General features: G+C 44.5%; 1 protein-coding gene across 1 annotated transcript in view; it reads right to left on the bottom strand.

Moving 5' to 3' along the window:
* Positions 1-7,864, bottom strand: part of CDK13 (cyclin dependent kinase 13) — a 36,643-nt gene extending 28,779 nt beyond the window's left edge. The window contains exon 1 of the mRNA XM_081834712.1: positions 6,427-7,864. Within this exon, the coding sequence (XP_081690838.1) occupies positions 6,427-7,754 (1,328 nt within the window). The 5' untranslated portion in view covers positions 7,755-7,864. The remainder of the gene's footprint in view (positions 1-6,426) is intronic.
* Between the last annotated feature and the right edge of the window lie 11,025 nt (positions 7,865-18,889).

Raw genomic sequence — 18,889 nt, 5'->3', positions numbered from 1 at the left:
CTGCTTCTTGGAAGATCAGCTGTAGGCAGGAGCCTTATGCTCATATATATAAGTGATAGACTATCACCTCTAATTATTTGCATATTGTTTTATGTTGTTAGATTATTGATATTTATTAACATAAATTAAAAATAAATGAATAAATATATCCAGCTTTATAACGGGAGGTCCAACTGGAATCAGTATCGAAAACCTCCTTTCACTAACTGGAACCTCTCCTGGCTATTGTTATCCATGTTCTGGTAACCTCCAGATTAAACTACAGCCATTTATTGGATTTCTGCTCACTTGGAAATCTACTTGGAACCTTCAGTTACCCCCAAACATTGCTGTTCGCCTAAGCTGGTCAGGCTACTGAGAACATACCTGCTGGTTCTCCAACAGCTTCGCTAGCTGCTGGTTTACTTCTGAAACAATTCAAAATGCTGGTGGCTTATCCTTAAAATCCTATACAGATTGAGACCTGGGGATCTGAAAAAAGGAACCATCTTCTCCCACATGAACCTATCATACACTAATATTTTCTGAGGTCCTTCTCTGGGTCCATCTTTAGTATGTTAGGAAAGTACAGACCTTCTCAGCTGTGGCACCCTGTGTTTGGAATATTCCTTATGATGCCAGAAGGAACTCTTTTTCCTACATGCATTCTTAATCTCTGGCTGAGTGTGGCTTTATCGGCTGTTGTGCTTTTGGGCTGCTTTACTGTAAAAGTTTTACTCTTTACTGTAGTTTGATTTTATAGTTGTTGGTTTTTATTTATTTATTTCTCAGCTGCCTTTAAAACACATGTACTGAAGAGCAACATAAAAATAACTTAAATACCCACCCCACTCAGTTTTGAACAAGTTTAAGAAAGATGCAAATTCACACTGATTTACTGAACTTCTGATTTAACTTAAATCTAATTTCCTTCTCCATGGTACTGCTGGCAGTATTGTTATCAGATACACTATTGTATAATTTAGTGCTGCGTTACCTGTAATATGGTGCAATGCAACCACTGAAATAATTCTTTAGCATGGGGTGTGTGGGGGGGAATTCAGGCACATAAAACTCAGTGAACCCATTTTGACACCATTTCCAATTCCTACCCTGCATACCTTGAATAGCTCAAGGGAAATTCCAATTGTTTCCTTTTCTCAAAGACAATTCAGATGTCCAGACCTGAAATGCTACTAAGCCACCCAAATTACACATGCAAAATCAGAATGAGCAGGAAACAAAATTAAACAACTATTGTTCTAAAAACTGCTTTCAGGATGCTAAACTCCAGTGTTACCTCCACATGCAAATATAAGCTTGTATTCAGAATGGCAGTGAGAAGCCACTCATGCAAAAGGCTTTCCTGACACTCCTCCCTACTGCACTGTAGAAGTGTCCATAAAAGCATCTCCTGAAAGGGGGGGGGGGGTGTGTGGAGAGAACGAGACCAGGCTTACCCAAGCTGACTGCTCAATTTTCATTTCCCCCACAGCCCCATAAATATAATCCCCAAACCCCCGTTACTGCAATTACTACCTTTTCAAAGCGTCAATACAATTATTAAACATAAACTCAACTGATCTGAAGCTACCCACTGAAAATTAAGTAACTATATGAATTTTCTTTGCTTACTTTCAGTTTTTTATGTTCTAAAATATGAGTAATTCCAAAAGCATGCAAGTTTGCAATCCCAGAGGCAGCCAAGCATTTTGGACTATTTATGTCAGGAATACAACTGGATCCAAGTAGGAAATTGTATTTGGCCAATGGACTGGATCTAAAACTGGCCCACTCTTTCTGGGCAATTTTGACAGGTGAGTGGAGCCACACATCTGGCATATGCCATCATTTCAAATGAATAATCAGAAGTGCCTCCAAGCACCCTCTAGATTCTTCCTCTTTCTGACTTTGGCTTTACATAAAACCATGACTGCAAAGGAAGATTTTTTTCCTTACAGTCTCAAGCAAGGAAAGCAAACTCTAAACATGACAGGGATACTGCACAAAGGAAGTGATCAGGTGTTTATATTCAGCATTGAAAGCTTCTGGTAAGGTAAGTCTGCCCCCATGATCTCTGAAGTGGAATCATCCTAGTGGGGCTTGTATTTGGCACCCAATCTAAAAGGTGCTGAGTGCAAGCCCCACTTGCAGAACAAGTCTATGGCTAACTACCTCACATCTAACATTGCATAATGTCAGGTGTGGAGCAGAGGACCCATGGTCTGGAGCAGGGGTCAGCAACCTTTTTTAACCATGGGACGGTCCACCGGCCCTCAGATCATGTGGTGGGCTGGACTATATTTTTTTTTTGGGGGGGGAATGAACCAATTCCTATGCCCCACAAATAACCCATTTTAAATAAAAGGACACATTCTACTCATGTAAAAATGCCGGATTGAGAAGGCGATTGGGCCGCATCCAGCCCACAGCCCTTAGGTTGCCTACCCCTGGTCTGGAGGCTCACCACCTGTGATTTATCTGCAGATTAAGAAGTGTGTACTACATTTTTCCTCCAGCACTAGAAACCTGTAAATTTCACATGTGAAAGGAAGGGGCACTGAGACACAAGAGAGAAAGAAAACCACTAAAGGTATAGAATTGACCATGATCCATTTTTAGCTATAATTCCAGGGGTTGAGGATGCTGAGGAACAAAAGTAAGTTTAGTTACACTTTTCAATACAAACATTTTGTTGAAAAGAATAATATGGGAAAATTCAACGCTATCTTGAAGATTTGGAGAAACTTCTTAACTTTACACGCCTTACAGCAGGAGGTGCAAAGTATGCTGGCTAGGATAGTACAGTGGCACCTCAGGTTAAGAACTTAATTCGTTCTGGAGGTCCATTCTTAACCTGAAACTGTTCTTAACCTGAAGCACCACTTTAGTTAATGGGGCCTCCTGCAGCTGCCGCCATGCAATTTCTGTTCTCACCCCGAAGCAAAGTTTTTAACCCGAGGTACTACTTCTGGGTTAGCGGAGTCTGTAACCTGAAGCGTCTGCAACCAGAGGTACCACTGTACTATTATATATTAGGACACTAACCCAACTTTCTATCAGTGTATACCAACCATGCCAAGTCTATTGTATAATTTACTATTTATCGATTTTATCCAAGACTTCCTCTCGAAGGAGTCCAAGGTAGCCAAACAACTCAGCAGAATTAAAAACATTTACAAGAAAATTTAAAAGCTATGCACATTCTCCATCTATAATGCCAATAACTGAAATCCCCACAGAATGGCTCAGTCCCTGCTCCTGCCCAGCAGACAGGCATTTTCTGACACTGTAACAGTTGTCCGAAAGTGGATTCTTGCTTGTGTACTATGCTTTGCTACTTGTGAACTGTAACCATTAAGCTGTGACCTGCCTTTTTCTCCAGTGAATCTTCTTGTTCCTACACACACACACACACACAGACACACAAGTTCCATTCCAGGCCCCAAAGTTATGTACTTAGATAATGGCTTGCAATTCTATTCAATAACTATCTACTCTGGAAAAATAAACCTCATCTATTGGCACCCTCCCTCAGAAACATAATAAAAAACTTTGGTTTATCACCTCTGGTTTGACAATAATAATTACCAAAACATTACAAGTCAAATACTACAAACAGGAGTTTCATCTGAAACTCTCTTCCATTAGTATTTACCATGACAGAATATTGGGGGGGGGGGGGGCCTGGGAGAGAGAAAGCATGTGTGATCACATGGACATACATCTTAAATTACTAGCTCGTAAATGATATAACCCTCTCATGGTGGAGGGAGTAGGGTTTAAGGGGCAAGGGGGGATTTGAAACAAGGGGAGATTTGAAACAAAAAGCTTTGCAAATTGTCATCCATGCACTTGCCCTACTGGCAAGCCCTACCTAATCAGTGTGGAATGGGCGTCATGCCATAAATAACTATGCACCTGAGGTTCAAACATTACAGACAGCTACTGCTGTAGCTCATGCTGCATTCCATCCATCCACAATGTAAAAAGCCAACTGTAGCACAGGGGTGGGGAACCTCTGATCCATAAACTGATCACACTGCAATTTTGCCATGAGGCCATTTTCCTCAAACCACACCCACCAATCAGCTGATGTCACTCTGGAGGACCCTAATCCTTTTCCAGCTGAAAGTGTGGTGCAGCTCAGCTTGTTGAGATAAGGGTTCAGCATATGGTTAAACAGATAAAGCAGGAGACCTCCAACTTCCTAAACTGTCTCTGTCCTTTAAACTATGCTGACCATCCTTCCCTTGAAGTAGAATCCTCAGGTTGCATCTCTCTCACTTCCGCCTCCTCTTCTCACTTCTCCCTTAGACCTGGAGATGAGACATCATCTTGGATCTTGCTCCTGACAACAAAGGAACCAGCATGGCTTTCTTGGCTCTCCAACGTGTTACATTAGGTAGAGCCGAAGAACTCTTTCCTACCAACATATGTATTTTCCAATAATAAACATGGCATAAAGGACTACAATTGGGAGGAGACGAATGGGGGGGGGTCCTTCCCTTGTGCAAGAAGTGTTTCCACTAGCACAATGCCACCACAGAACACTTTCGAAAACTGATTTGAAAGCTATGAACAGAAGTTATGTGAACCAGAGTCTTAACTGGTGCTAAAACGAGTTGAATGATTCTCTGTATCAAACAGGAGTATGGACTACTGAAAATGTTGACTTCAATTAAGCAGTAATTCCATATGTGTATATATAGGCAACTCTCCATTTACACAGGGGTTACGTTCTGAACCCCTGTCTGCATACCCAAAAGGTCGCCTGTATCAGCTCAGTTGATGGGCTGGAAGAACCTTCCCCTGTTCCCACCTGTCAGCTGTGTGAGAGCTTGTCCCTCTGGCTTGCACACATGAAGTGACAGATCAACTGCCACAGCAGAGGGGCAGGAAAGGCCATGTGGGTAAATGGGGAGTTGTCTGTACTGTGTAGGAAAAGAGGAATTGAAATTTGTAGTAATGAGCTACAAAAACTAACAAAGACTACAATTCTATAAACACTTACCTGGGAATAAGCTCCATTGAACTCAGTGGGGCTTGCTTTGCATATACAGAATTGCATTGCAGGTCTGCAAACAAAGTAAATGCAAGCCAAGCCCTAAACCAAACAGTAGTCCTCCCGACTACAAGACTGATATATTGGTCATCTAAGTGAAACAGAGAGAGCTCATAAAGTGCTTTTCAAGGGATACGACAACAGTCATAACAGACAGGATTAGGTCAAGAGAGGTTTTTCAAAACCAGAGTAGCTACTGGCAGACATATGTTCCTAGAAAACTTCTTGTCATGTTACCAAGCCCGTATCTCAACCCAAAAAGGTGATGTAGAAAGCACTCCTGCTTTATGTATTGATATAGAAATCAAACAAAAACTGAGCTGTTCAAAACTGAACAGTAATCAAAACCTTATCTAAAGAATACATCCCAAGTCTTAAAACAATCTTCCCATTTTCCATGAAGAGACAGTCTCAAATTTAGCAACTTCAGCAGCCAAAAGCAACCAAGAATTCCATGCAGGTGAGTGAGCTGACTGGCTGAGAAAGCATAGAAAATTCTGTCTCTCCTGTCAGCCCATTTGGTTCCCACGATCACTGCAGAAGGAAAACCCTTTCCTATATCACAGAAACAGAATAGCGGAGGAGATGTAGATCATGCAGTCATTCCTCCACCAGTCCCCTTGGTAGAAGACAATTTGCATACTAGCCTATTAAGAAGCTACTTCCTTGGCAGCAAAGGCAGAAACATAGGCTAGTAACTTGCAGCCACATTGCGTTGCAGATAACAGCCTGTTTTTACACAGTATAATATTTGAGGAAACACTTCTGTAGTGTACTGAGAAATGCTACCAGTGAAATCCTACACATGTCAACTTGCAAGTATGCCCCGCTAAGTTCAGTGTCACTTACTTCCAAAGAATCATGCACAGGATTGCAGCCTACTTTGCTTAAGCTGTAAAACATTTAGAAGTGAATAGTTTTTAGCTCAAAACATCTTAAGTTTTTCAAAATTTTCAGTTTGAAGTGATTTGGTTCTGAAAGGAATTTCACAATATTTTCAGTGTATGTCACCTGCACCACTCCAGCAGTAACTGATTGTAACTACCCCCAACTTTTAGCACCATTTAGAAAGAGACCTGTTTAAGAAAATACCTATGGCACTTTGCTATGACCCTAAAAGTTCCATCGCATTAAAGAAATGCCAATTTCGTGTGAAAATTCTGCATTCTCACACTTGGTAATGGGTTCAAGCCCAAGCTCACCAGCTGAGTTGTATTTCCTCCTATGGTCCCACAAGAGAAAGGAAAAGGGAGGTGTTTACATATTTAAGACCACAACTTAAAGAGAATTCCCAGCCCTTTCAGGTCACACTTCTGAACCTTTCCGGAGGAAGGATCCCTCCCCAGCATCCTCTGTCCTGTCAAGGTGGCCCTGCCCCTTACCTGATGGCGGGGCTGTAGGGGCTGCGCGAGCGGCGCCAACTGCTGTACGGGCTGGGGGAAACATCCCCGCCGCGCTCGTAGGAGCTGTGCCGGCTATAGCTGGGCGAGCGGCGGCGATAAGGGCTGAGAGGCGAGCGGGGGCTGAGCGACTTGCGGCTGCGCTGGCTCTGCGAGGCCCGGTGGCTGGGCGGGCTGTCATCGCGGCCGGGGCTCGGCGAGGCCCGCTGCCGCCGGTAGGCCTTCGGCTCGGCCTTGTCCTCCCGGTACGCCTTGGGTGTCTCCTTGTAAGCAGACGGAGGCTCCTTGGCCGCCTTGGCCTGGCTTCGCGGGGCTTTGCTCTGCCGGTCCTTCCTGCTAGTGCTGCCGCCGCTGCCGCCGCCGCCGCTGCTGGGCGAGACAGCCGAGCCCTTCCTGCGGCCGTCGCTGCCGCCGCCGCTGCTGCTCCGGGGCCCCTCTCGGTCCTGGCCGCCGCTGTGGTTGTGGCGGCTACGGGACTTGGAGGAGGAAGAGGAGGCGGCGGGCTCGGCTCCCCCTACCCGGGCGGGCGCGGCCGCTCCCTCCGGGTGCTGCTGCTGCGGCGGCGCTTTGTCCTTGTCCTCCCCCCGCCGCCGGTGCTCCCGGTGGCGCTCCCGGGAGCGCCGGCCGCTGCTGCTGCGGCGCTCCCTCCGCGGCGGCCGCCGGGAGTCCCGCTCCGCCTCGGCGCGGCTGGAGCGCGGCTGGCTGCCGGCGCCTCCGCCCGAGGAGGAGCCCGGGCTCCCCGCGCCGCTCCCCGCCCCGGCCGTCCCGCCGCCCAGCGGCCCCTCCGACTGGGAGCTGACGTCGTCGTACTCCTCGCCCGCCGCTTCCACCAGAGGCCCCAGGCCCGCCCCGCTCCCGCGCCGCTCCGGCAGGCCCGCCCCCCCGCGCAACCGGACGCGCCGCCGCTTGTGCCGGGAGCCCGGGCGCCGCTTGCCCCGGGCCCGCTTCCGCTCCCCCCCTTCCCCGCAGCAGGAGGAGCCGGTGGCCGCCAGGAACAGCAGGGACTGCGGCGGCAGCGGCGGCTGCAGGAGAGAGGGCTGCTGCTGCTGCTGCTGCGACAGCGGCGACGGCGGCGGCGGCAGCAGCGGGAAGAGCAGCGGAGGGGCCGCCGCGGGCGAGGCGGGCAGCGGCTGAGGAGACGGAGGCTGAGGAGGAGGCGGCGGCGGCTGGGCCGACGAGCCGCGCTTCCGCCGCCGGTGATGCAACCGCTTCTTCTCCGGCGACTCGGAGCCGCCCCAGCCCCGGACGCCGCTCCCGCCTCCGGACGAAGACGCCGCCGTCGCCGCCGCCGCCTCCGAAGTGCTCGGCATCGGGACCGCTCCGGCGAACAGGACTCCGTCAAGGCGCCGAGGACGAGCCCCGAGCAGGAGCCGCCATGGGATCCGGATCCCGGTGTCTCTTCACATGAGGCGCCCCGGCCTCCTCCTCCTCCTCCTCCTCAGAGGCGTCCCCGGCGGCCCCTGACGCGAACTCTCCGCATTCCCGGCTGGGCCCCGAGTGAGGCCTGGCGCGCCTCGGCCGCCGACAGTCTCCGCAGCCGCGCAGGATCCCGCCGCCGCCGCCGCCGCCGCCCACGGCTCGTCGCTTCACGGCCTAAGCCGGAGGTTGCGGGGCAGAAGCGGCCGCCGAACGGTCCCCGCCGCCCGCTTTTTCGCTCCTCTCTCTCTCCCTCACACTCCCACAGAAAGAGACAGAAGGGGAGACCGGCCCGACTGCGCCTGCGCCGCCGCTGAGGTAAAGACGGGGGCAGGCCTATCTGGAGAGCTCGGCTCGCTTCCCTCAGCACGGAGGGATCTCGCGAGGCTTTGCTCCGCTCCCCCCCCTCCTCCTCCCTTCCCCTACTGTACGGAACTTCCGGCCGGCGGCTTCCTCGACCGCATCCTGGATTTCAGAGGTCATAGGGAACTGCCCCCATGCGACACTTCCGGTCCCCGGTTGAAACTGGCAGCTCCCTCCATGTGCGGGGCAGGAGGGAGAGGGGCGACGCAGGGTGTCCGAAAGCGCTCGAAGTTCTCTGGCTTTTTAGAGGCTCGCTTCCGTGGCAGCTTAAATGAAGCGATGTAATTAGGTTTTTCTGACAGCCAGACGGGCGGGGTATAAATATTATTATTATTATTATTATTATTATTATTATTATTATTATTATTATTATTACATCTCTCTTTATTTTTTGGTCGAAGCAGTGATTCGACATGAGGAGAAGATGTAGGGATGGAAGGTTCCTCAGCTGTTGATTTTTCATTTTATTTAAAGGCACAGGGGACGTGATTTAAGAATGGCTCTCTCTATTTATTCCCGGAAACCTAAATGCGATACTTGTTTCCAAATACCGTGATACAATTGATGGATAAATGTTGTTTTAATAAATATATCGTCTGTAAATGCAACAAAATTTACACTGCATGTTTCTAGCCTATTTAAAACTTGATAAAGTGCTTAATCTATAACAGAAATGTATAAAGTTTTTGATAACTTTTATGTCTCCAAACAAATCATATGGCTTTCTTCTTGCATGTTGTTGTTACAAATCAGCTAAACAAGCTCCATTATCTTATCTTCAATTTGCTGATTTTGTGTTAGTCTTATTATTATTGTGTTAGTCATCTCCCCAACTCCAGAGTCAGGATTTTTCTGCTAGTGGAGGAGGGGTTTTCCAGATTTCTGCTCTTGCTGCTGTTAATAAATAGGTTACCATTTCTTGATCTTCCCCCGAAGTGATGCTTTTGCGACATCCCTAATATTGTAACAATAGGAACCATGGAAAGGTCTTAACCAAGGATGTTATTTATTTGTTAATACTGACTGCCCAAACAACTTGATAATCAGATATTCATAAATTATATGATGAGCATTTGGACCTCTAAAAGGATAATTTTTGTTAAAGTACTTGGATAGCATCAGACCTGCTATCAGACATAACAACAACCACCTAAAAATAGCTGGAGAAGGGTCATTTGCTTTGTATGCAGATATCCTGCTTTGTTCAAATCCTGGCATTGCAAGGTAGGGCTGGGAGAGAACCCTGTCTTAAAATCCTGGAGAACTACTGTCAATGTCAAGCTAAATGGACTAGATGTGATATAGCAGTGTGGAAATATAGCAGTGGGGGAAGACTGCACCTCCTATATCTTGCTTGGTGGTCCCTGTAGGGATTCATGAAACCTTCACTTCACTGCTAGCAAACATGCAGGCTTCCAACTAAATTCATTAGTATGCTGATGACACGCAGCTCTGGTTCGCATTTACATCAACAAGTGTGAAAGTGGTGTACTGGACCAGTGTCTGGCCTTGATAATGGACTGGATGAGAGCCAATAAACTGAAGCTCAATCCAGATAAGACTGAAACACTGGTGGCCCCCAGCTATGCCACTATCTGGGCAGGGATAGCCTAATTTTTTGTTTTTCTATGCTCTGGTAACCTCTAGGTTAGATTATTGCAACACATTATACGGTTTGGAAACTTCAGCTGATGCAGAATTCAGTGGGCAGGTTGCTCATTGCGACCAGATGATCTGATCATATAGCACAATTCCTGGCCCAACTCCACTAGATGCCAATCAGTTTCCGGGCTTTAAATGGCTCAGGACTGCAATACTTCCCGGACCACCTCTCTTCATATACACCAACCTGGACCCTGCAATCAAAATCTAAGGCCCTTCTTTGTGTGCCCCCTCCGTGAGAATCCTGGAAGGTAGTAACACAAAAACAGGCCTTTTCTGCAGTGGCTCCCCGTTTGCGGAATGCTGTCCCCAAGAAGGTTTGCCTGGTGCCTTCATCACATATCTTTAGGCACCATGCAAAAACAATCCTCTTCTCCCAGGGCTCTGGCTAATTAAACCATCTATATTTTTTTGCAGGAGGTATTGTTTCGTAGCACACAATTGATACCCAAGAAGTGGAACCAAATAAGAATACAGAGGACATTGATTAGGGATTCATCACCCCCAAGGCAGATGTGTCCCAGCTAACATTAGAAGAATCTTAGCACATCCACAGACCCATGCAAATTAATACTTTTGTCAAAGACCTCTGGGTATAGGGTGGTATAAAAATTTAAAAAATAATGAGATGAAAGAAAATCAGCACAGAGCTTTCTTCTTAGCTCCCCCAGTGCCCATGGAGCAGAATAATAGTTCTCCAATGTTTGCTCTAATTCTGATTTCTCACAATAATAGCACTTTCAAATGCAACACACAGGTGTGATTTTCATTAATTAAATTACCGAAGATCACAGAGTGGTTTACAATATAAAAACACAAGAATACATACCCTAATAACAAGCAATAACCCACTGACGGTTTGAAAGACCATAGATTGCTGCCTCCTTTGCTGCCTTCACTGCCAATAGGTCAGCTTGATTATGAGTCCTCACCATGTTCAATTGCATTTGACTGGAGTTTTCCTCCACCCGTGTTCAAGCTGTCTCCTAGCTAGTTTTCTTGCCCTAAGCTCTGGAGTATACCAGGGAGCCAAACGGGTTCCACGAAGAAGGAGAGGGCACTGAGGGGTGATTGTGTCAGTGGCCTGAGCCATTCAGATGTTCCAGAGGTCAGCCAGGGCTTTGACAGGAGTGCCTCCTGTCATATCAGCTGGGAAATCCCCCCAAGCCATCTGAAAACCCATTAGATCCATCCGCCTCTGAGGATGAACCATCAAAAAGGTCCCCTGCCTCTGCAGAGGTGAAAAGGTGCTGAAATCCTAAATCTCTACCAGAAGTGATCTGACCATGACAAGGGACTGGTGTCGTCAATATTCCCCACTTTCAGATGACGCTTTTTTTGCCCAGCCCTAGGAAGGAATACACTTTCACTTTGGAGTCAGACCTGCACATGTTGGAATTTGCTTAACAGAGCATAAGATAGACACAATCAGGCCTGATATGTAACTTTCAAAATTAAGTATTTTCTGGTGCATTTCCCTAGTGCATAGCTATTGCAGGATTATGATGAACAGATGTATCAGGGCAGGAATGAGAGTGGACAAAAATAGCAGAATTAGGTGTGGTTAGTTTGAGGAAAAATCGTCCACTCAGCAAGCTGGTCAGTGACTGTAAGATGATTCCTGGCTACTCTGCAGTCTCTTGAATCAAGTATCCTTGAAATAGAGTATAAAAGATCAAAGTCTATGTATAATATGATAGAGAATAGAGAAAGATGGAAAGGATTTGCTGAAACAACTAGTAGAAGTGGAAAACAAAAAGGGAGGTGAGAGGAGGTCGAGGAAACAAGGGAATGAAAGAAAGAGTTTCGAAAAGGGGGGATGTAATTTTTTTTTTAAAAAAATGATTTGTTTTATTTAGGGTTAGGGTTAGGGAGTGGGTTTTGTTTAGTTTAGTTCATAGTGTTTACTTTAATGGGTTTAGGTTGTGTTTTGTACTGTTTTTTTGTTGTATTGTACTTTTTTCCTTCTCTGCTTCTGTTTTCTCTTCTTTTAAAAGTAATAAATATTATTTTTAAAAAATAAAAGATCAAAGTCTAAATTATGTCTCTTCCCAATGTCACTAGGTTCCCAACTTCAAACAGTTTTGTAGAATAGACACACCATGTCTAACACAGTAGAATCCATTTATTTTTAATTCGTCTTGATCTTAAAACTTCAAAAGCACCCTCCCAAAAGGAGGCTAGATCCCTGGTGCCCATTATTTACAAGACTCAGGACAGATCCATCCATGAGGCAAACTGAGGCAGCCGCCTCAGATGGGAGAATCTAAGGGGCACTTCTGTGGGTGTTCCACCACCACCATTGGAGAAGGAAGAAGTGGCTGCTTTTGGTGAGACCTCATGAGGCTCTCACAAGATATTTCAAGACCCCAGAAGCCGCAATTGCCTGACCCTAGTAAGCAAACTTCGGTGGGTAGGGGGAGAGGCAGCAAAAGTGGGGCAGCACCTTCCTGTTTCGCCTCAGGCGGCAAAACTTGATGGGCTGCCCCTGACAGGACAGTATGAGATCTAGAAAAACAAGCTTGTGCTTTCAAAGAAGAGTGAATATTTTACTTTTAATACACTGCAAATTGCTTCAAAAACTCTCTCATACATGTTTTGGGTGGTGGGGGAGAGAGAAGGCAACCTTGTTAGATATGAAGAAAGCCATGCAACCATATTCCACATTGCTGTTGCTTTTTCTTCCTGCTTTGATAATAGGCTGTGGTCATTCATGCTCCTAGGAAATCCCTTACCCGCTCCATGCCCAGATTCTTAGGGTTCTGGCTGAGCTCCCCTAATCATAAGATGAAAAAAATGTACAAAACCCATATAAGGAGGATATAACAAACCAAGTCCTTTCCCCTGTTTTGTCTGTTTTGGGGGCCTAATCTGCCCCCCCAGCCGATTCTATCCGGCCACTGTGGCAATGTATTTATTGGGGTCAAATCGTAAAAAAAGCTCAAGTTCAATCGTAAAAAAAGTTCAACTTTGGGGTAAAATTGTTTAAAAAAGCTCAACAACTTCAATCACGCATGTTCACTTCATCAAATTTGACCCCCTTTGGGGAAAACGTTTGCCTTTGAAAAGGCAAACTAAGGCCCACTAAGGCCTTCTAAATCCGGCCCACAGATGGTCCAGGAATCGGCGTGTTTTTACATGAGTAGAATGTGTACTTTTATTTAAAATGCATCTCTGGGTTATTTGTGGGGCATAGGAATTTGTTCATTCCCCCCCAAAAAAACAAATACATAGACCGGCCCTCCACAAGGTCTGAGGGATAGTGGACCGGCCCCCTGCTGAATAAGTTTGCTGACCCCTGCCTTAGGCTGTAACCCTACACAGTGTCAAGTATACATGCTAACCTAGAAGGTCAATTGAACCTAATAGGCTTACTTCTGAGGAGGAATGTGTAGGACTGCACTTGAATTTGTAGGACTGCACTTGCAGCAATATTTAGACTCCAAGATCTCACTGCAGGCATTGAGAGGCAATATTCCTCATACGGTGTTATGATAGTAAGTCTGGTAGATCACAACTGTCAACGAATTTCTCACACATATAAGCATGCCAATTTTCTAAGATTGTCCTGATGAATTAAGGGGAACAATCTTTCTTATTCAGCCAGTGAATTGTTTAAATTACTAGGATGTTGTAAGGCTAACCTCCACACTGACAACAATTTTAAACTTGTAAAACAAGTTTACACATCAGTCATAGGTGAGTTCCCAGCAACATATCGTAAATACTGCCGGTGTTCTTCTGTGTGTAGCTGAATGGTTAACTGATTCAGGCCAGTGCATTGTAGAACAAAGAAACAGGATGCTAATGTTAATTAGGTTAAAGTTTATTAATAAGAAAATTAGAAAATTATGCAAGTTTGATTATATCTTAAGCCTTGCTCAGAGAAATGAAGGGCTGATACAGGTCAATTCATACTATTTTGGACTGAGTCAATTTGAATATAGGAAACAAAGAAATATTTTTCACTCATTGTTGTTGTTGTTTAGTCGTTTAGTCATGTCCGACTCTTCGTGACCCAAGGGCCAGAGCACGCCAGGCACTCCTGTCTTCCACTGCCTCCCGCAGTTTGGTCAAACTCATGTTCGTAGCTTCGAGAACACTGTCCAACCATCTCGTCCTCTGTCGTCCCCTTCTCCTTGTGGCCTCCATCTTTCCCAACATCAGGGTCTTTTCCAGGGAGTCTTCTCTTCTCATGAGGTGGCCAAAGTCTTGGAGCCTCAGCTTCAGGATCTGTCCTTCCAGTGAGCACTCAGGGCTGATTTCCTTAAGAATGCATAGGTTTGATCTTCTTGCAGTCCATGGGACTCTCAAGAGTCTCCTCCAGCACCAGAATTCAAATGCATCAATTCTTCGGTGATCAGTCTTCTTTATGGTCCAGCTCTCATTACACTCATTACATTTTTACTAACTTGGATGTTCAATTATTTTACTGAGATGAGTTTGAGTTATAATAGTTAAGGATTATGTCAAGGTTTATGTTTTCAGCAAAAATAATGATTTGCCCATTGGAATGAAACCTTTGGTACCTGAATAAAAGAGGGTGCAAGGCAGGAGGTTTTTTTTTTTTTTTACTAACACCAGATATGACTCAAACGTTTTGAATCTTTCTGTGGGTCCTTGGTTTATCAAAACGAAATTTTCTAAACCGCAGTAGTGTGAAGAAAGGTTGAAACTTTTTATTAATATGGGTATTCTAAAACCAGGAAATTGTTTAAAGGGTCACAACAATGTAAGAAAACCTCTGCTGGATCAAGCCAAAGGCCCGTCTAGTTTGGGTCTCTGTTGGCACCGTGGCCAACCAGAGGCCCATGGGAAGACCACAGCCAGAACCGGATCACAGCACTCTGCTGCAACCTTCCAGGAGCCGCAAAGGTGGGAACCGGAGGCGAAAGCAGGCTGAGCAATGGATGTGGTTTCTTAACTTTGTGCAGTAGGCTACATTCCAGCCATGCAAAAGCCAGAGGTTTCTCAACACACCCACATCTCTCTCCAACCATGCAAGCCAGTGGCATTATTACAATTCAGAAATACAGTACATCCTAGCCAGGGAAAAGTACTCAAGAAAAGTACTCAAGGGAGAGAGCCCTGAGGACTGGGTAGAAAGGAATAGCCTGAGGTTCCTCACTCTGGTTCTATAAGTTAAATGACATCTCTGTTACTAGAGTGCATCAAAGAAAATTATTCATGGAAACAAAACTAATTTGTGTTGTTATCTTTTAACTCAAGGTCTTCATAATCTACATTTTAGAAAGCAATCATCTAGAGTGGTTACCTAGCTTGGAATACACTGCCTAAACTAGCCTAACAGGTTCAATATAGCATAAAAAAACAATTTGTTGAGTTGAAAGGTATTATTGTTCCACCTTGTGGCTACTGCCAGTTCATTCATATATTCTGCATCTCCTCCTACAAATCAGAGTGTGGTAAATGAATACTTTTTAAGTAGAGCTCCAAAACCACACTGTGTTTCTTCTATGCAGTCTTAAATCTTCTGTGGTCAGAAGCAGGTTGCAGGGAGTCCACCCTATGCTTAAATCTTGCATGCAGTTCATCACAATCTATGCACTCCATCATGTAAAAAGTGGCAGATAGTGGAGGTGGGGAATAAAGTTTTGTTTTACTTCCTTTATTGTTGTTGTTGTTGTTTAGTTGTTTAGTCGTTTAGTCGTGTCCGACTCTTCGTGACCCCATGGACCAGAGCACGCCAGGCACTCCTGTCTTCCATTGCCTCCCACAGTTTGGTCAAACTCATGTTCATAGCTTCGAGAACACTGTCCAACCATCTCGTCCTCTGTTGTCCCCTTCTCCTTGTGCCCTCTATCTTTCCCAACACCACGGTTTTTTCCAGGGAATGTTCTCTTCTCATGAGGTGGCCAAAGTCTTGGATCCTCAGCTTCATGATCTGTCCTTCCAGTGAGCACTCAGGGCTGATTTCCTTCAGAATGGAGAGGTTTGATCTTCTTGCAGTCCATGGGACTCTCAAGAGTCTCCTCCAGCACCATAATTCAAAAGCATCAATTCTTCGGTGATCAGCCTTCTTTATGGTCCAGCTCTCACTTCCATACATCACTACTGGGAAAACCATGGCTTTAACTATACGGACCTTTATTGTTAGGATCTTACAATTATTGATTTTTTTTACATATGCTGTGGGCAAGATTTATTAGCATATTTCTCCCACTGCATTAGTCACACCATTTTAAGTGCATTCCAAAAACCTTTACAATGGGCAAGAGTAGAAAGCGTGCTCATCTTGTCCAGTCTTCTTGTCAGCACTTAGAATGCTGAAGAATAAGCTACGTTAATTACACCTTAATCGGTTAACCAGGCATTGACTCATTAAAACATGTATATGATGGGTGTTGGCCATTGTGATTAAGGAAGTTAAGACAGAGAACTCCGCATAAAATGGAAGATTAAAAATGTATTAGGAAGCAGCTGATGTTTAGGATAGCATGGTTCTGTATATGGTTGTTCTGTTTTAGCTTCTACAGTGACCAAAATCAGATCTCAGGCTGGTTATTTTTTTCAGGAAAGCATGTTTTTCAATCCAACTCAAGATTCATTCATTCATTCATTCATTCATTCATTCATTCATTCAGTTAAAAACTGTTTCCTTTTGAAAAGCTATTTTGTATCTTTTTTAAAACAACAACAACAATGTCCAATAATGCTCTCCACTCTGCTATAAATTAACCATTTAGTAAAGCCTAGGTGGTTTGCCACCTTTAAGACAGAATTGCTGCTTTATACTGCCCCAATTTGAACCTTACATGCTTTGATAAATGAATCAATGTATTCCCGTTATCAAGGGGGGGTTTGTGTTGTGCCTCAAATAATTCATTCTTTGGTTTATTTAGATTAAAACACTGCTTTCCAGCTCTATGAAAAATTGTTGTGCTCTTATCTTAAGCCAATGGGTGCTGGATGTAGGCTTCTCCCCACCCCCATCATTGATAAGGGTGTTCATATAGGGACTTGCCTGCACCATTTATGGTCCTATGTCTATTTCTGATCTTTTAAAAGAGCTGGCTGTTTTATTGGGTCATGCCCCCACAGCAGCCATTTTTGTTCAGCCACACCTTGTGGCATGCCCTTTGTGACCAGCACCACCAGTACGGTGGTACCTCGGGTTAAGAACTTAATTCGTTCTGGAGGTCCGTTCTTAACCTGAAACTGTTCTTAACCTGAGGTACCACTTTAGCTAATGGGGCTTCCCGCAGCTGCCGCCGCATGATTTCTGTTCTCATCCTGAAGCAAAGTTCTTCACCCGAGGTACTATTTCTGGGTTAGCGGAGTCTGTAACCTGTAGCGTATGTAACCCGAGGTACCACTGTACTTCTTCAAAATTCCAAATATGTCCCTGACCTATCTAAATATAGTTGGCAGCTTTTATAATCTTGATGTGCCTCAAAATTATGCCTCAAAACGCTGGCATTACACTTTATTGCAATGTCTTCTCATTAATATATGCATTACGCATTTTGTGCTTCCCATATCCTTTTCTAAAAGCATTAGGTTTCCAGCCCGTCACTTCACATGCTACAATCCTTGCCACATTGGTAGCTTAACTGGTGCATGCCAAGGCCTTGAGGCCTCCCATAGAGTTAGGGCTCTTTCATATGATAGCATTGTTCACGGGCCAGGATCTATAACACATAAACCTCTGGAACAATGTGGGTGATTCTTTAATCTGAAGTGGTTAAACTGATAATTCATCAGTTTTCTAGAACAATGAATCACACGTGTCTTTCTTGATCTCTTTTCATAGTTGGTCTTCTCCTTATAAAATCAGTTTTAGATTTCCAATGGTCTGTACAAAAGTTCAAGGGGTTCAGAACACACTCCCCTTTATCTTAAAATATGTTTATTTAAAAGCCCTTTTATAACCCTTTTTTTTTAAATGTATAAACAGTTTGCAAAAATAATGAAACAGTATCATAAAAGTATAGGAAAAGGTTAAACAAATACTAATAACAAGGCCCAATTTGATGGGTCAAGAAAAACCTGGCCAAAAAGATATGCCTTTACATAAGATGCCTAAAGGAGTGAACAGGTGACACTTTACATATGGCGGAAGAAAGGGCAAGCGCATCTACAAGCTAGGCGGCCATGCTGTAATTAGTATTCATCTTTCAAGGACAATGTAAATAAGGATGGAATAGATTTCAAAGCCACTTGAGACACATTTATGTTACAATGAAATGGGAATAGATATGGTTATAGTGATGAAGATTCATTACATGCTAGATGAACAGAAGGGGTGGGTTATTGTTTTTTGTTTTATTATGTATTTTAATATGTATTTTGTGTTTTTATCTGAGATCTGCAGATGGTGGAATAATAATAATAATAATAATAATAATAATAATAATAATAATAATATCCATATTGCCTCAATTTATTTGTAAGTGTAAGTTCTTTGTTGGCTTTTATAATTTCCAAAAGCAACTTTGGTCAAATTCCACTGTGCATGTTGTTTCTCCTTTGAACAGCAGAATCCAATACCATGTTTAATTCACATCTATTTCAAAATTAGTTTGTCATGTTTGATGCTGTTTGAGAAACAACTCCAAACCTCCCTGGGCATGTGAAACTTTGAACGCAGGTCCAAGTGTGCTTCAGCCATGTTTTGATAAAATGTTATCATGTGTGCTTGCAGTTGAAGAAACAATTGTGTTTCCAATCAAACACAATTCATACACTAACTCAGCAGTGAGAATGTTTTTCCGTTTAGTGAAGAACCCAAAATTAAATGACTACAGTAAAGTCAACTGAATGGATTCTTACACCGGCAACAGAACAACATTATTCACTGCACCCAAAGGCAGCAAGGTGGCAGGCAGAGGGATGCATGGTGCACATACAGTGGCACCTCGGGTTAAGAACTTAATTCGTTCCGGAGGTCCGTTCTTAACCTGAAACTGTTCTTATAACCTGAGGTACTACTTTAGCTAATGGGGCCTCCCTCTGCTGCCGCACCGCCACCGCGCGATTTCTG

The sequence above is a fragment of the Podarcis erhardii genome (assembly GCF_964252035.2).
Source record: "Podarcis erhardii genome assembly, chromosome: 12".
Classification (NCBI taxonomy): domain Eukaryota; kingdom Metazoa; phylum Chordata; class Lepidosauria; order Squamata; family Lacertidae; genus Podarcis; species Podarcis erhardii.
Note: the sequence above shows the minus strand (reverse complement) of the source record. Positions and strands in the feature narration are given on the sequence as shown.